General features: G+C 42.6%; 2 protein-coding genes across 2 annotated transcripts in view; both read left to right on the top strand.

Annotated features, from left to right (window-relative positions):
• Positions 1 to 18,890, top strand: part of LOC307126351 (GTPase IMAP family member 9-like) — a 584,370-nt gene that overhangs the window by 220,206 nt on the left and 345,274 nt on the right. The window lies entirely within an intron of this gene.
• LOC307128453 (uncharacterized protein) lies at positions 1,252 to 16,898 on the top strand. Its single transcript, XM_079820329.1, has 2 exons — positions 1,252 to 1,349; positions 14,699 to 16,898. The coding sequence occupies exon 2, from the start codon at positions 14,701 to 14,703 to the stop codon at positions 16,342 to 16,344; it is 1,644 nt and encodes a 547-aa protein (XP_079676455.1). The 5' UTR covers positions 1,252 to 1,349; positions 14,699 to 14,700; the 3' UTR covers positions 16,345 to 16,898.

Here is an 18,890-nt window from a genome sequence, read left to right as displayed (position 1 = left end):
TTACCACTTACCTGACGCATGAACTGCACCCTCAAAATTGCTCCTGCTCTCCTCCTAGTGATCTGTCGTTCATGAACGATTGTTCATTTTGAACAAAAGTTTAATATGACTCGAGAACAACGGGTTGTCTCAGAGTGCGATTCGTTCATTTTGTGTTGACTGTGCATGCGCAACATCCCATATGTTCTGTACAGGAAACAGAATTGATTAGTTCACCAGTCTCGAGTCATTTGTTCATCAAGTCCCAGCCCATAGGCAAGGCTATGCAGTCACCGGAAACAGAAAAGATTAGTTCATCTCTTGAGTCTTCTCGTTCAAATCGTTCGTTCAAGTCCCCATAGGCTGAATGCAGAAACAGCTCATCTCTCGAGTCTCGTTCTTTTGTCACGTGACGTGACAGCCGTGTTGGATACAGAAATTGGTTCATTCCTTTACAGTCTATGGATAATTCAAAATTCCTTACAAACAAGTGAGTTTTTTTATGTTTGTTTAGTTCAGTTTTTTTAGCTAGTTTAATTGATTTTCCTATGAAGCCTGGACACATTGGGTTGTTCAGAACAGATAGGCATAACAAATGTTTATTGCTTATGTTGATTTTATAATAATAAATATATTACAACATGCAGTCAATAATACGACTGTAATATTGAATATGTTGAGACACTGAACAGGAAAGCGGTCACGTGAAAAAAGAACAAACGACTTGAACGAGAAGACTCGGGAGATGAACTAATCTTTTCTGTTTCCAGTGACTGCATAGCCTTGCCTATATGGGGCTGGGACTTGATGAACGAATGACTCAAACCCGAAGACTCGAGACTGGTGAACTAATCACTCAACTCTTCCAACATTTTATTAATTGCGGTTTTTAGAGTGAATGAAATGAGTGTTAAGTGTGAATTTACAGGAGATGTGAAGACATCATCATAATAAATGAGGTGAAAACAGGAACTATTGAGATGAAATAAAGAGTCTTTTCAGCAGCTCTGTTAATATTGATGAGCCTCAGACTATCAACACTCATTCAACAAGACATTCAGGATCATCAGCAGATCATCTCACTTTATTCTGACTGTTTGCTCTTACAAACACATTATTCCAGTCAGGATATATGACAAAAGACTGTTAAACTGCTCGACTGAAAGACAATGCTGCTATTTATGGGTAATACATCAGTAATGTAAAGAAGGCCACCCTCTCAAATGGACTCTTCCAAACTCCCCCACCTCTGCTGGTGATTTGGACTGCTCCAGAGAACCAGAGATCAGAGAGTGAGGATGCAGAGATGTGCTTGTGTTTAGTTATTAACAGTTAAAGTAGTCAGAAGGGACAGACTTTGTGGATTTTGTGTAAGTATCTTCTCTTCATTAGTGATTACTATATTGCTAAGAGACATTAAGGAGCGTCTGAATGTTTACATTAATAATTCGGTTTGCACATTATCTTGTCGCCTACATTTGTATTCATACATTCGGGTTTGTATCTATTTCTTTAACATGCTTTATAACTAATAGTTAAGTTCTGCTTTATAGATCTGTGATTGTTTATAGATCTCTGTTTGTAGATTGTCTATAGATCTATTATTATTATAAAATTCTGTGCTTTTTATGTGATATACATTTCTTAAAATCTGTCTTTAATATCCCTTACGAAAATTAACCATGGTTTTATTGTAGTAAAAATGTAGTAACCATGTTTTTTTTGGCTAATTGAATACCATTTATATAACTACAGTTTTACCACAAATACCATGGTTAAACTATGGTTAGAGAAGCAAAACCTTGATGAAATTAATTTGCGGTTACCATGGTTTTACTACAATAACCATGTTTTTTTGGTTTTATTTGTAGTAAAACCATGGTTTATTTTCGTAAGGGATGAAATATGAGCCTCTCATGCATCCACTTTGGGGATAAAATCTCCTGTACATTGAAGAAAAACATATGGAAAAAACAAACCTTTGCGCTTTCATAATCACACACAATCACACACAACCCAAATCATGATTCGATTTCGATTAATCGAGCAGCCCTAGTTCAAATGAACAACATGTTGCGGTAAAAATCACAATTTATTAGTTGTTTGCAGTTGTTGTAAATTATATTTAATTGATTTGCAGAGTCATACATTTATTTTACTAATCAGATGGACAATTAAACATTTACCTGAACTTTAGATTCAAGTTAAACTAAAACGTTTTGGAAAAATAAATAAACCAGAAAGTTTTGGATAAGTCATTGTTTCAAAAAATGTCTGTAATAGAATATATGTGTAAGTGATAATATTGGTTAAACAAACTTTGAAACTTCATAAACGTACTTCATTCCTTCGATCTGCTGCATTCTGTCAGATTCCCTTTTGCAGGAGCATTATAACCAATCACACGCGTTTCTGTTGAGCGGGATGGCCAATCAGAAGCGTTCAGATTAGTCATCGCTGGAACAGAGTTGTGTTCAGTGCACGCTCTCTCTGACTGAAGTCATGAATTCTCCTGTCATCATAAACAACAGTGCAGATGTAAGAGATTTATTCCGCAGTGTCGTTAACGGGAGTGTTTGTGAGAGCGCTTAAACGCACGCTACACCCAAGTTATGGACAGCTTCACATTCTCTGCTCCCTTTCTGTATAGTTGGCTGTGTAGTCAGAATATGATGTGCAGTTTCCCCCAAACACAAAAACAGTCAGAATAAAGTGTCTCTCAGTAGAGCAGTTTAACAGTCTTTTGTCATATATCCTGAGTGGAATAATGTGTTTGTAAGAGCAAACAGTCAGAATAAAGTGAGATGATCTGCTGATGATCCTGAATGTCTTGTTGAATGAGTGTTGATAGTCTGAGGCTCATCAATATTAACAGAGCTGCTGAAAAGACTCTTTATTTCATCTCAATAGTTCCTGTTTTCACCTCATTTATTTCAGTTTCATTTATTCACCATGCCACTTCAAGCATTACAATAATACATTCAGGGGTATAAAATTAATTGGGTAGAGTGAATGGGTCCCCCAAAGAAGCTAAAAAAAAGCTTATAGGAGGGGGGCCATAGTTTATGAATAGTAACGATGCAGACTGAGATATACACAGTTTACACCTGTAACCAGATGATGAATAGTAAAGGCACCAAAACATACATAACATTACATACAATCATACACATACATCCCAGCAGTCCATGAAAAACTTTTATATTAAATGTAGGATAAATTATTTTTAGTTGTCTTTTAAAGTTGGAGAAAGAGGGCAACACCTTAAGGCCATCCTCTATCTCGTTCCAGATCTGCGGTCCCCTACAGGCAACACTCATACTAGAGCGCACATCAACGATATTTTCCTGATATACGAGGCTTATTTCTCGTTAGATATGTGTGCCGGGGGGTGGAGATAGGAACAAGACTATATAATCGAAGGTTCAGCCAGTTAACAATTCGATACATGAGGCAGGCATTATGATATCCATTTAGCCCAGTTAGTCTCAATAACTGAAAGCGGTGGAATAGAGATATGACTTTGACAGATACTTTGATACATACTTTGACAGATATGACATTTAAAGTTGAGAGAGTCGTCAATGAGGATCCCCAGGAATTTAGTGTAATAAACTCTTTTTATCTCCTGCCCATTCATTTGAATTTTAATCAGGCTTTGATCAATGTTTTTAAACTTTTTGCTCGATTTAAATTAAATAAAATTAGTTTTGCTGACATTTAATGACAGTTTGTTACATTTGAACCAGGAATCCACTTTAGTTAACTCTGAGTTTACAAAATATTGTAGAATAAGTGGATTCCGGTGCGAAGTAAACAAATGTGTGTCATCAGCAAAAAGTATTTTGTGAAAAATTTTAGAACAATTTATAAAATCATTTATGTATAGAATAAACAAGAGAGGGCCTAAAATAGAACCCTGGGGGACCCCAAAGATTATAGGCTTACAAGTAGAATTATAATCATCGACATAAACATACTGTTCCCTCTCATATAAATAACTTCTGAACCATTCAAGTGCTAAACCTCTAATACCATAGTAATGCAATTTATGCAATAAAATCTCAAAGTCAATGGTATCAAAGGCTTTTGATAAATCCAAGAAAATGCTGAAAGAAAATGCTTAAAAGTGACACCCTGGGGTTGACTTATCTTCTTAGACGGATTCACACCTATTGAGGTGAAATGATTATTAAAACTCTGTGCAAGATTTGATTTGGCATCACCAAGGTCAGGTAGATCAACAGGTTTGCGTTTCCTATTTAAGACTTCATTTAAAGCAGCACTAGGTAACTTTTCAACCTTCATAATATATTTTCAAGACTCTTGTGATGATACATTGACGTACAATTGGTTGAATGACACGTCTGCCATAGCCTGACGGGGTCTGTATCGTTTTTAATCTTACTTTAAAACTTTGGGTTTCGGGTAGTAACCAGAGAAAAAAACAGAACTACAAAATTCGACTGCTTTACGGCATATACGTCACTTCCACCATCACCCCCACTTCCTTAAATTCGGACGTGCGAGGGTTAGGGTAACCCTACAGACCGGTCCGCGTACGTTCTGTTGTGGAAATAATTCTATTCGAAAAATGAGGAGGAAGGAATACAAATTCAAACCTTTGAAAAGTCAAAGTATCAAACATGATTTTATTTCTTGCAAGAAATTGGCAGTTCACATACAGAGAATGTCTGTCATGAGAAGGGCAAAGTTAGCTCCCCTCGACATCATTATATACCTCTCACACATCCTGGGTCGGTTACACCCAATCTTTGTTTGCCTTAAAAGGAAACAACTTTATTCAAGACCCCTTGTCTGTTGTAAATTCTAACGTGTCAGCACAATATCCACTTCTGCAGAAGTTCCTGTTTTTAAGCTACATCATTTTCACACATTCTGCCTATCGCTAATTTGATCGAACCTACGCACATACTTTTCACACTTAAAGTACAATAGGTCACTGCTGACCTTTTGCACTACACAGTTTCCTTGCTACTGAGTTTTCTATCACCCAGAACATTTTGTTCCTGCAAGCTTGCTCTAACTTATGCATTTCTAAAAGCTTGGTTACATATCTTTAATAATGATTATATGATTATATTTCTAAGTAAAATGAACACTTCTAATAGTAAAAAACACATCTAAGAGTCAAAAACATATCGAAATGTAAAATTTCCTTCGCAGTTCTTGATTCAGTGGTGATCCACTGATTGATATTATATTGACGATATATGGTTATTACCTACCACTCAAACATTGAATTAAAGTATCATATAGATTCTGTATAACGGTAACCAATAGACTAGACTACTATAATGACGCTGGCTTGTAAACGTGAGCATCGTGATCATTTGGCGTTTGAAAAAAATAATAAAACCCATGAAATGATATTCATATGACATGCTGAAACATATGCCACTGTACCTGGGATGAAGACATTTCACACACGACACGAGCAGAACACCTGCATGTGAACTCCTGCAGTGTTCAGGGCTATCATAGGTGTCATGTCAACAAATGCACGTGCGATGCATCCCCTGATGTAGGATGACAGAGTTTAAGACAGTAGTAGAGGACAATACTGTTTCCCAACTGTAGGGGGACCCCGAGAGCAAAACCTACCTAGTGCTGCTTTAACACATTCCATGACCTCCTACTGTCCCCTTGTGAAGTTTTTAAGAGTTCTGTATAATGACTTCTTTTGCTCTTTCTTATGATCTGTGTTAATCTATTTTTATATGAAATCCAAGGATTCTGGAGGGTAGTGCTCCATCTGACAGTCTTCTCAGGGATTGTGTCCTTGATGGAGTCTTGAATGATCTTTATCAGACTGTCATTTGCAGCATCAGGAGTCCCACTGTCATAGACATTGTCCCATGACTTGGCCTGCAGGTTAACAATTAGCTGCTGTAAAGTTCTCTCCTTAAGAATTTTAGTTTTAATTTTAGGAAGTGGAGGAGAGTGATTTGCCAGAGCCAAAAAATATGGCAATGGGAAAATGGTCTGTAATGTCAGACAGCACGACACCCGTCTCCAGCTTGGTATTTTGAATATTAGTAAAGATATTATCAATAATAGTTTTGGACGTCGGTGTTACTCTAGGAAATCTATTAATGGTGGGGAAAAAAGAGGAGGAATGCAGTGTGTTCATAAAGTCATGTTTTGCCCCATCTTCCTTGGAAATATCAATATTAAAGTCACCAAGAAGTATACAACCTTTTTGCTTATTCAATTTCTGTAATAGATCTTCTAATTTACAGCAAAATGTGTCAAAAATAGAATCCGGTGGACGATAGAGTACTCCGACAATAAATGTTTTGCCATTATTGTTAATCTCAATGAAAAAAGACTGAATGGTCATCCTCTAAATAAAAATCACAGGTATTAACTTGGAAACTACTCTTAACATAGAGGCAGACCCCTCCACCTGTTCTATTTGGTCTATTCTTACTGTGTAGATTGTACCCATCAAGATTAAATAAATCAGCATTTGAAAAATCATTGAGCCAGGTTTCACTACACCCAATAACATCAAAGGGACAACTTGAGTTAGACAGTAAGAAAGCTATATCAGCATGATGTTTGTTTAAGCTTCTGATATTTAGATGTAACAATGAGCAATTATATATATCACTTAATGTTCTTAAATTATCAGGGTCAAAAATATTACAAGTAATATTGCCACCAATATCAATGCAGTGCTGAGAATCTCCAACTATATTAAAATCATCAAAAACCATAATATAAACAATACAGGATGATCATGGAATTTCGTGGGATTACATTTAGACATTGACACGGCAGTAAACGCAAACACACAGTTGGCGCTAATGACTGCTGCGTGATACAAATTGTTTACACTATGTTACCAGAATATTTTTTTGTGTTGTGTATATGTGCGTGTGTTTGGTTACACGCACATATACACAACACAAAAAAATATTCTGGTATTCAAAAATAATTTCACATTTCTATTGCATAAATGACCCAGTTTAAATTCAACGCTTAATGCTAAATCACTGAAGTAACCCTTTAAGAGGCTATGACTGTCCTGACTCATTACAAACTATTTGCCTTGGACTACAGTAATCATAATATGTGTCCAGGGTTATTATAACTTTTGCAGCAAGCGCACACTCACAGTTCTTTCATCTTGATTTGCAGGACCAAAACCACAACTCTTATTACAGCCGACAATCAGCTTGAACTTCGCCTTTTTAGCGGTTTCACAATTAGAAATGTGCAAGCAGTAATACTTATTAAAGCTAGATAAGAAAATAAGCAATTAAACTCACATCTTAAAATATAAACTTTGTTGCAAGGCAAGTTTGAATTATACTATATTTCAAGAAATTCAAACTTCTCTTGCAAGTTGAACATTTCTAATTGACTTTCCAACATAACATTTCATTTGTCTAATGACTGGAATAATCCGTTTTCCCAACCGGATCAGTCCTCCACTCAGAGGTTAATTCTTGTTCAGTTCAGTTCAATTTGGTTGCAGCAAACAAGCATACAGATAAAACGTCTCAGGTTACAAATGTAACCATTGTTCCCTGAGAACAGGGAACGAGAGACTGCGTCAGCTTTTGCTTACGCTACGGGGGAACGCCTCCAGCGTGACTGGTGCCTGAAATCACAATCAAATCACGTCAATCCTATTGACCGACGACAGCCTATGATGGCATCAAGGTGCGACCAGGAATTATATAAGGGAGCCTTGCCAACATGACAGTATCTAATCGTCTGAAGGGACTGTTTTGGCAGGCAGGCCCTGCGGCATGGCAAAGCGACGCAGTGTCTCGTTCCCTGTTCTCAGGGAACAATGGTTACATTTGTAACCTGAGACGTTCCCTTTCGAAAGGGAACTCGCACTGCGTCAGCTTTTGCTTACGCTACGGGGAACGATATGCCCACTCTGCCATGCCGACGGGAGTGCATGCCCATAGGCAGTGACAACTGTCAAGACAAGCAAATTCTACTGAAATGCCTGAATCACTCCCCTTCTGGTCACATTAGGCTGTCAGTGACAGCGCTCCCTACGGTCATAGCCCAAGCTATCGCCCAGGAATGAACCTTCACACACATGAGGTCCTTCCCAGGCCCTGCTCGAAGGCCTGGAACCACCCATTCGACTTAGAAGGGGTCCCTTTAAGGGAACGTGGCAAGGGAACTACGAGGGAACCCTATGCCAGTCACTATTCGGGAGGTTCTCACCGAATGCCACCAGGGAGACCTGACCAGGTGACCCAGACTAATGTGGGACACGTAATACGGTCAACCCTGTCTGTACAGTACAGAGCCTCTGGTACACGCCTCCGAAGAGGCATCCCACTAGGGTGCTGCAAGAAAGGCAGTAACATCCACTAGCCGGATCTCAGAGACAGGTTATCCCGGAGAGCAGCTCTCAGCGAAGTGCTATATAACCCTTGCTAGCGAGGGGAGTTTAGCCGCTCGATCCTCGGATCTACCAAGCACCTACTTTAAAACGTGCTTAGGAGGCCAGAGGCCTACAGGCTGATTATGCCAGGGAGGCCCCGAGGGGCCTACAACCCTTAACCAGCGCCAAGCGGCCGTAAGCTCATAGTAGACCCTCATTCGAGAGGAGCTCATAAGCCTGCCTGGTAGGTAGCCATGCAGTAGGCAAACTATGAAAGTCCCCTCTCGTGGGGACCGCATAGCAGCAGCAACATCTCGTGGTGCTATGGTAAGAACACCGCCTCCAGGTCTCGCGAACGGCCAGAGACCGGCGCCTGATAGCGGGTGACCACTAGCTGTCAGCGTAAAGCCAGTTGTGCGTTCCCGCCAGGGGAACTCGTTCCCCATGGAGGCCGAGAGGAGCCTCCACCTGGTCACCCTTGCCGACTGCTCGCGTGTCCAACAGCGGAGCTCGCCCTCAGGAAGGCCATACGGGCCTGAAACCTGATCGCAGTCGTGCTAGCCCTCGAGGTAGCTGGGAAGACCAGGGACTCGCTTCATCAGGGAGGCCAAGCGGGCCTACCAACTGCAAAGATATCGGGCACTCACAGCCTAGCTGAACGTGCTACTCGTAGTACTTCATGTACTTCAAGCTCGCTCTCAGGGAGGTACCATGCCTACCATCTGACAGCAGAACGTGCCGCTCACGGCACTTTACGCTCACTAGAGCGTGCCCTCAGAGGAGGCCACGTAGGCCTACTACTCCAAGCGAATCCCCTCAGGGAAGCCCCGTGCAGCTTGCCTGATAGCATCCCATGCTACGATCCATTACCGAACCTGGGGACCGGGGAACGATTTCAGGGAGGCGCAATGCCTCCACCTGATAGCAGAGCGTGCCGCCCATAGCCAGAATGTGCTACTCATAGCACTTCATGCTCACCGCCTCAGCGGCTGCACTCAGGGAGGCCAGCACTCATGCTAGCCATCCAGTGCCTACTACCAGCCATCGAGGGACTTAATGCCAGAGGTGCCCCCTCGGGGGAGACCAGGCAGCGCCTGCTGACCACTCGGGCCTCCACCTGAGCGAAGGTTACCCAAACCGAGAGCCTACCCCTCAGGGCGGCCTCAACGAAGGCTGGCTGCTGCGCCTGGGCTGGCGGCAGCTGTCTGCTGCTGACGCCTGGAAATCCAGATCACACCTGGGAACTCATCCCCAGGGAGACTAGCTGACGAGGTTACTGCTGACGTCGACACCAGTGGAGAAGATCCTCCAAGGCCCACTCGTGGGCCATGGCGTCGAGACTTCCTTGCAGGGAGGCCGGTTGACGCCTACTACCGGTCCTGAAGTCCAGCTGCCCAGACTGCCCAAGCTGGCTACTAACAACCAGCTGGCTCCTACGCCCGCACCTGGGGCTGGCTCCATCCCAGAGGCAGCTAGGGACAACCGGCGGTAACTATTAACCGGCAGTAACTAGGGAAACGGCAGATAAAGTCTGATCGCAAACCAGCGAAAGACGCTTTACACCGCCCCACGACCACTGGCAAAGTCGCTGTCTGCTGCAACACCCCGACTGCGTTACTCGTAACCCCAGAACACAGAGAAGGGGGCGGGCCTTGGCCGGACGACTCTGTAACAAGAGGAGGCTGAAACAAGAATGCATAAACCACGCCATGTTCTTATATCAAAAGACAGGCCAGGGGCGAACAACCTTCATTAAAAGGGAACGCCCCCATCCTTGACAAAGCCTAGGCCAAGTAGTGCGACATAAAAACGCACTAGATCTACTCAGGGCTCGGGAAAGAAATATTATCACCTCTAATATTACACATTGAGGCCCCGAACCCCTTTTCCCAAAGCCCCGCAGAGCTGGGCGCATATCTTACTACAGCTCGCGCATTAGCGCGTACCCGGTCTTCAGCTACTTCCCACCTTTACGCTAGGAAAACACAGCTAGCCCTCTACACTACAAGCCCTCGGGCAAGAGCGCAAATTAATCACCCACATAGTGGGAAAAATAACACGGAGAGGCAGCAAGACTCAACTAGCAAAAGTGAGGCATACACACACAACCACATAATGTTGCAAAGAAGATCGTTCTTAGCTTACTCACGGGGAGCTGCAGGCCCTGCGAAATCCCTCGATGATCGAAAATCTCCCCAAGCAACCCCTCAGGGGAGCGACGGTCAAAAAGTCCTGAAAAACATAGTTTTGAAAATGTTTCGCCCTCATAGAGGGGGACTTACCAATCGCTCCTCGTGGTGCTTCAACCCAGCCATTGAGCTAGTATCCGCCCGCCATCCTGAGGGGGGGGGGGGGGGGGGGGGGGGGGCGCTTTTAACAAACAAACCAGGCGAGCCGGCAGAATCTTACATTTTCTGCTCATCATAGGCCCACCGGCCTGATGTAAAGCGCCCGGGGGAAAGCCAGAGGAAGGGAAAAAGGCAGCGTTCATCTCCGCGTCCTCGAGGGCGGAGTCCGCTGCCTGCGCTGGTTCCGGTTACCAGCCCCGGCTTCCTTCCTCTTCCTGTTGCGGGTGTCCCGCCTCCCCTGCGCCCCAGACCTCCGCGGCGGGGGCGCTCGAGAGGCGATGCTGGCTTGCTGTTCCCGTCTCCAGCCCTCAGACTGGAACACCCGACTGCCTGGGCGCGGTCCCGGACCTCAGCGGGATGCATGTTATAAATGCTGCCGAGCACGCCTTGGCCCAGAGAGCGAAAACCGCGGGCCGGCGCGACTCGACTTCCGCCTCAGGGGGTCCCTCCCCCTGATCGAGGTCCCTCAGCAGGTCTGCCTGGTACGCCTGCAACACAGCTGTGGTGTGCAAAGCCGCCGCAGCGTGACCCACTGACATGTACGCCCTGCCATTCAGGCATTAGATCGGCAGGGTGGGAGCCACAGTGTCGCAGGCCGCCCAGAGGCAAGATAAACATAACATCTCGTCCACGGGCAGCCCCGACACATACCCAGCCAGGCAGTCCCTCGACATCAGCGAAATTTAGCTCGCTGATGTCGACAGATGCGGGGCTGAGTATGGTCTCTTCCATCCCCTCGAGATCTGCTGATGGAGATCCGGAAGGAATGGAAGACTCCCAGGAGTTGGGAGGTCATGGGCGGAGAGAAACCGATCGTCCGAACTGTTTGGACGCTCAGCCTTTCTCCTCACGCGCCGCAAAGGCAGCTGCAGTCTACCCGCAGCGCGTTCCATGACTTCCAGCAACTCCCCGTACATGGGACAGGATGGTTTGAAAAGCTTCAGCATTTTTAACTGACTCACCCATCCTCTGCTCGAGCCCCTCGTGATCTGGATCGTCCTCAAGAACCATAACTGTCTCCAAGCGACGAGCCAGATCAATCTGGGAAGCGCATTTCAGACGCCGCTCAGCCTCAGCTTGAGCGTGGTCTTTCCCAGATGCTGAAACCTCTCCCCTCGAGAAGAGGTCCAGCCGAGTTGCATGCTCTTCTCCCAGACAGTAAACACAAAGTGTGTGTGCATCCAAAGCGCACACTTCATTGTTATCCTTCTTGTAGACGTTTCACGTGAAGACAGGCAAAACAGTCCCTGAAGACGAAGAGATACTGTCATGTTGGCAAGGCTCCCTTATATACTTCCTGGTCGCACCTTGATGACATCATAGGCTGTCGTCGGTCAATAGGATTGACGTGATTTGATTGTGAGTTCAGGCACCAGTCACGCTGGAGGCGTTCCCCCGTAGCGTAAGCAAAAGCTGACGCAGTGCGAGTTCCCTTTCGAAAGGGAACAGTGTCACACACACACACACACACACACACGAAAATAGGAGAAAAAAATTCCCAATAAATACATTTACCTAGAATTTAAAAACTTTACAGCTGACGGGACAAATTAATTTTTAAACTGATTTGTTTTACTTAGCGGAGTTCTATACCAGCTACCAGACGGGAGAAGATGAAACTCAGAATACAAGGGATGAATCATCTAACAAAATGTTCTCGGCTTTACCCAAAGCCTGTCTATGGTATAACTGAGCCATAGTCATCTGCTTCCTCCTTGTTATTTTGTTTCCCTGATTTACCATCCTCTCAATACGGTTTTTATTTTTAACATTCAGAGAGTTGAACCAGCACAACAATGAAAAGGATAAAAACAACTCAATATAGGATCTATAAAACATGCACATCAATGTTTTATCCACATTAAATTTCCTCAGTTTCCATAAGCAATACAATCTTTGCTGCCCCTTCTTACACAGAACATCAGTATTTGCGGAAAACGTCAATTTACAATCTAATACAGTACCCAAATACTTGTACTGTTCAACAGTCTGGATCCCCGCTCCATTAATACTTATTTGCTTATCATCAATTGATTTCCCGTTCAATCTATAATCAATAGTCATCTCTTTAGTTTTCAGAACGTTAAGTTTTAGAAAAGCATTCTGACACCAAACCGTAAAATCCTCAACCACCGGACCATGCGTAGAATCCTCCTCACTCAATAAGCTAACGATTACAGAGTCGTCAGCTAATTTTAAGATGTGCCTATTACCAAAACTACTCTTGCACGCATTAGTATACAAAATAAATAATAAAGGAGAGAGGACACACCCTTGACTGACCCTGGTCAGTCGATGACACCAGCCATTCAGAATAAGTCATTTACTTTGACTCTCTGTGTTCTCTGCACAAGGAAATCTAAAATCCAATCTACCAAATAAAAATCCAACCCAAATTCTTCAATGAGTTTGCCAATTAAAATATGTGGCTGAATGGTATTGAAGGCAGATGAAAAATCGATAAAAAGTAATTTAACAAAAGTTTTGGCTTCTCTAAATGCTGAAATACTAAATGTAAGAGAGTTGCCACAGCATCCTCTACGCCTCGCTTGTTTCTGTATGCAAATTGAAGAGGCTCTAGAGAACTCTCAGTCTTGTGCATAATTTCTCTCTTAACCAATTTTTCTAAACATTTCATCACTAAGGATGTAAGCGCCACAGGTCTAAAATCATCTAATAACTGTGCATTCTGCTTTTTTGGCAACGGAATCAGAGTAGACTGCTTCTACCGTGCAGGTCCTTTTTGTATTTTTAGGGACCAGGCAAAAATTTCATAAAATATTGGTCCTAACTGCTCAGCACATTCCTTAAGTAAACGACCCCTATATTATCAGGCCCTGATGCCTTCCTGATTTTACATTGTTTAAAAACTGTTATCACATCTCCTACATCAAAAGGGGACACAAACATTATCTCTGTTTATCCTACACTTATTTTTCAAATTCTCAATTTCTAATTTAAAATCATGCGTGTCAAATCTCATATAAAAATGATTAAAATCCTGTGATAAAGCTGCATCTGAACTAAAACCGTTCAAGATAATTCTATTATTTATTTTCCTACTATCCTGACCTGTAATTAAATGCATCCCCTCCCAAACAGAACCTAAATGTCCATTTTTCTTGCTTCCCAAACACATTTCAGTTTTATCTGTCACTTTTCTTGTTATACATAAATCATTTAGGAGAGATCTTGTTTTACGGGAAATCATCAGAGAAATGGCCAACATGTAAATTTGAGGATTAGTATCTTTCAAAAACAGCTAGTATAATAATATGTACTGTCATCAGTACAAAAAAATTAGTTTAGATTTCAGAAAAATAATTGTTAATGCTTACAAAGGAGGAGAAGGATGTGCATGTGTATCAAATCTTGGAAGAGACAGTGAGAGATTTCTAAAGACCCAAGAACAACTACAAAGATACTAGTGAACGATTTTGCCAAGTTTGGGATTGAAGATGGTCACTAGAGCCATCTCTGATCTTTTGAATATTCCTATATAATAGTTGCCTCATCGACACGTCATCCTCAATAAACCCGTCTCCGGCATGATGACTACAATCTTTCTAATATTCCCATCTAATAATTGCCTCATCAACACAGCATCCTCAATAAACCCATCTCCGGCGTGATGACTCCAATCATTGAATATTCCCATCTAATAATTGCCTCATCAACACAGCATCCTCAATAAACCCATCTCCGGTGTGATGACTCCGATCTTTCAAATATTCCGATCAAATATTCTTGATTTGGGTCAACGTTTTGTCTTCCAGCATGATAACCTCACTTCTGGTGAAGAACTACCTAAACAAGCAAAGTGGCAAGCTTGACTAGCCTCCACAAAGTCCAGACTTGAATCCAATAGAAAATCTGTGGGGAAACCTTTCATAGGGGGCTAATAATTTAGTCTTTCACTGTATGTCCTTTCACAAAAATTTGAATTTTGATGTACTAAAAGTTAAATGAATTATTTATCTAATTTCAGACATGATGGGAGACAGCGAGGAGAGTGAAGAACTGAGTGAAGTGGAGGAACATCTCAAACCTGGAGAAAAACCTTTGAGTCGCTCAAAGACTAAAAAGACATTTATAAAGAAAACAAGAGCCAAGAAATCTTTCACCTGCACTCAGTGTGGAAAGAGTTTCTCAACCAAACAATGTCTTGAAGTCCATATGAGAGTTCACACTGGAGAGAAGCCATTTGAATGTGATCAGTGTGGAACTAGTTTCTCAAAGAAAGGTGGTCTAGAGCCGCACATGAGAATCCACACGGGAGAGAAGCCGTACTCATGTGATCAGTGTGGGAAGAGCTTCTCAAGGAAATGTGGTCTTGAGCATCACATGAGAGTTCATACTGGAGAGAAGCCGTACGCATGCGATCAGTGTGGAAAGAGTTTCCAACAAAAGTCAAGTCTTCAGATTCACATGAGAGTTCACACTGGAGAAAAGCCGTACGCATGCGATCAATGTTGGAAGAGTTTCACGGTTTCATCAAGCCTTAAATACCACATGACGATTCACACAGGAGAAAAAAAGTGCTCCTGTGATCAGTGTGGAAAGAGTTACACACAAAGAACCAAACTTCAGCAGCACATGAGGATCCACACTGGAGAGATGTTCACATGTGATCAGTGTGGAAAGAGTTGCACACAAAGAAACAAACTTCAGCAGCACATGAGGATCCACACTGGAGAGAAGCCGTATGCATGTGATCAGTGTGGGAAGAGTTTCTCACATTCAGCAAATCTTAAACTTCACATGAGGATCCACACGGGAGAGAAGCCATTCAAGTGTGATCAGTGTGAAAAAACGTTTTATAGTCCATCAAACCTGAAGACACACCTGACAGTTCATACAAAGGAGAAGCCACATTCATGTTCTGTGTGTGGAAAGAGTTTCTCACTGCTGCAATATTTACATATACATGAGAAAATACACACTGGTGGAGAGTACATGTGCTTTGAGTGTGAGAAGACTTTTACTACAGCAAGCCGTTTAAAAATACACCAGAGAATCCACACTGGAGAAAAACCTTACAAGTGTTCACACTGTGACAAGAGATTCAGTCGGTCAGGGCATCTGAAAAGACACGAGATGATCCACACTGGAGAGAAACCTTACAAGTGTTCACACTGTGACAAGAGATTCAGTCAGTCAGGAGATCTGAAATCACATGAGAGGATTCACACCGGAGAAAAACCTTACAAGTGTTCACACTGTGACAAGAGATTCAGTCGGTCAGGAGATCTGAAATCACATGAGAGGATTCACACCGGAGAAAAACCTTACAAGTGTTCACACTGTGACAAGAGATTCAGTGTGTCAGGAGATCTGAAATCACATGAGAGGATTCACACTGGAGAAAAACCTTACAAGTGTTCACACTGTGACAAGAGATTCAGTGTGTCAGGAGTTCTGAAATCACATGAGAGGATTCACACCGGAGAAAAACCTTACAAGTGTTCACACTGTGACAAGAGATTCAGTGTGTCAGGAGTTCTGAAATCACATGAGAGGATTCACACCGGAGAAAAACCTTACAAATGTTCACACTGTGGCAAGAGATTCAATCGGTCAGGACATCTGAAAACACACGAGAGGATCCACACCAGAGAGAAGCCGCACGAGTGATCCGGGGCGTTTCCCCCGAGGAGGCAAGGGAGGCAGTGCCTCCTCAAAACAAAACAAACTGGATGACAAAATAATCAATATTACAAAAATAATACAAAGCAAATATTAATAAAATTGACGATTAAAAAAGAAAAAGTCACTGGTATTTATAAAGGAATACTGTCCAAAAGCAACATCCGCAGGTGAAGTTACAGAAGGAGACGCGCCTCCTCTCTCACCATTGACTTAAAGCAGATTCCCTAATGTGTGAAGTCATGTGAGAGGAGGCAATGCCTCCATCGTGCTATGATTGGATATGATCGCTTGGGATTGGATATGATCAATTATATTTGGATATGATCGGTTATGATTGGATATGATCGTTTCTGATTGGATATGATCAGTTATGATTGGAAATGATCGGTTATGTTTGGATGTGATTGTTTTGTGTGATAATTCAAGTTCACAAATAATATACCGAAGGGTTGGGTAAGAAACCTCTTTAACATATAATCAGTGATAATCGTTTTTATATAATCATTTCTATATTCAATAAATGACTCAAATATACTTTTAGTCATATGTTTGCTGTGAAGTGTTTTTTCAACTTTTTCAGGCACATTCTGATGTTGGTATTTGGGTATTTTGAGTCCCTCAACATGTCACTCATATATCTGTTCCTAGTTGACCTTAAGGTTACAGGGGTCAAACCGTCCGTGACTTCACCTGGTTTACAGAATTGCACCTCTTTCATGTGTATTCCTCTAGAGCAGGGGTCTCCAATCTCGGTCCTGGAGGGCCACTGTCTTGCAGAGTTTAGCTCCAAACCCAATTAAACACCCCAATTGAATTGCTAATGCCTTGCAAGACACTGTTTAGCTGGGTCATGTGTGTTTATTTGAACAGATGATGCCTTGTAAGACACTGTTTAGCTGGGTCAGGTGTGTTTATTTGAACAGATGATGCCTTGTAAGACACTGTTTAGCTGGGTCAGGTGTGTTTATTTGAACAGGTAATGCCTTGTAAGACACTGTTTAGCTGGGTCGGGTGTGTTTATTTGAACAGGTAATGCCTTGTAAGACACTGTTTAGCTGGGTCAGGTGTGTTTATTTGAACAGGTAATGCCTTGTAAGACACTGTTTAGCTGGGTCAGGTGTGTTTATTTGAACAGATAATGCCTTGTAAGACACTGTTTAGCTGGGTCAGGTGTGTTTATTTGAACAGGTAATGCCTTGTAAGTCACTGTTTAGCTGGGTCAGGTGTGTTTATTTGAACAGGTAATGCCTTGTAAGACACTGTTTAGCTGGGTCAGGTGGATTTATCTGAACAGATTATAGACTTGTTCGACTCCACCCAGCGATGCGCAGACCGATCAGCGGCTGACTTGAAGCAGTGCATGCCGGTTAGAAATTTTGTTCGACTTGAGGCAGCGACGACGCCACGTGACAGTGGGGTATGTCAACAAAGTGCCGCGAGAGCGATTCGAGAGCAGTCGGCTGATGCAGCTGGTGCAGTTTCTACAGAGTGGCTGCATGAGGCTGCAGAGACTCTGATGACGACACAGCTGTTCCTCGATTGGCTGGATTCACCGCATGACAGCGATCACGTGTGTTTCGTGTTTATTCTAAAACCTTCAGCTCCACCAATGCGCACAAATCTGTTTTTTATAACAGTAAAACCTCCTTTCATGTAGTCGCAATGTTATATTGTCATGTTTATCAAAATAAACTGATTAAAAACTTAGACCCCACTTAATTGATAGTGTAGGCTTATATTTTGAACTTTATTCTTGTACAAACACACACTGTATTAAGCAGTGCATAAAGTATTACATGACAATAATGTCTCTGAAACCTCTGTGCATTGCCAACTATTGCATTTATTTCACTTCAGCTGTAATAAAGTATGCAAACACAGCGCGAGTGTCACTACGGGACGCAGAAAGTGTCCGACTTCACGTCTCTGTTTGCAGCTCCTCCCCGCCTGCACACAGCAACTCTCGCCGATCGGCTCCATCCAGCCGCAGCCGATGTCGAACGCACCTATTGCCTTGTAAGACACTGTTTAGCTGGGTCAGGTGTGTTTATTTGAACAGATAATGCCTTGTAAGACACTGTTTAGCTGGGTCAGGTGGATTTATTTGAACAGATAATGCCTTGTAAGATAGGGTGGATTTATTTGAACAGGTAATGCCTTGTAAGACACTGTTTAGCTGGGTCAGGTGTGTTTATTTGAACAGGTAATGCCTTGTAAGACACTGTTTAGCTGGGTCAGGTGTGTTTATTTGAACAGGTAATGCCTTTTAAGACACTGTTTAGCTGGGTCAGGTGTGTTTATTTGAACAGGTAATGCCTTGTAAGACACTGTTTAGCTGGGTCAGGTGTGTTTATTTGAACAGGTAGTTCAAAAACTTCACTCCCAGTGCTTCAGGTATCGAATAACAACCATCGATTCCTTCGACCTTTCTCTTCTTGAAGGCCTAAGCTGACGTTCAACATAATACAAGACTCTTGACAACATTTTGTCTGTGAGCTGTTTTTCACGTAGCTCCTGTTCCGAATATGCTG

Source organism: Gobio gobio (assembly GCF_949357685.1).
Source record: "Gobio gobio genome assembly, chromosome: 1".
In the NCBI taxonomy this organism is placed as follows: domain Eukaryota; kingdom Metazoa; phylum Chordata; class Actinopteri; order Cypriniformes; family Gobionidae; genus Gobio; species Gobio gobio.
The sequence above is the reverse complement of the archived record's forward strand: the minus strand, read 5'-3'. Positions and strand labels throughout refer to the sequence as shown.

Bases quoted from the DNA above. Each gene is read 5' to 3' on its own strand.
- LOC307128453 (XM_079820329.1), top strand. From the start codon at position 14,701: ATGATGGGAGACAGCGAGGAGAGTGAAGAACTGAGTGAAGTGGAGGAA.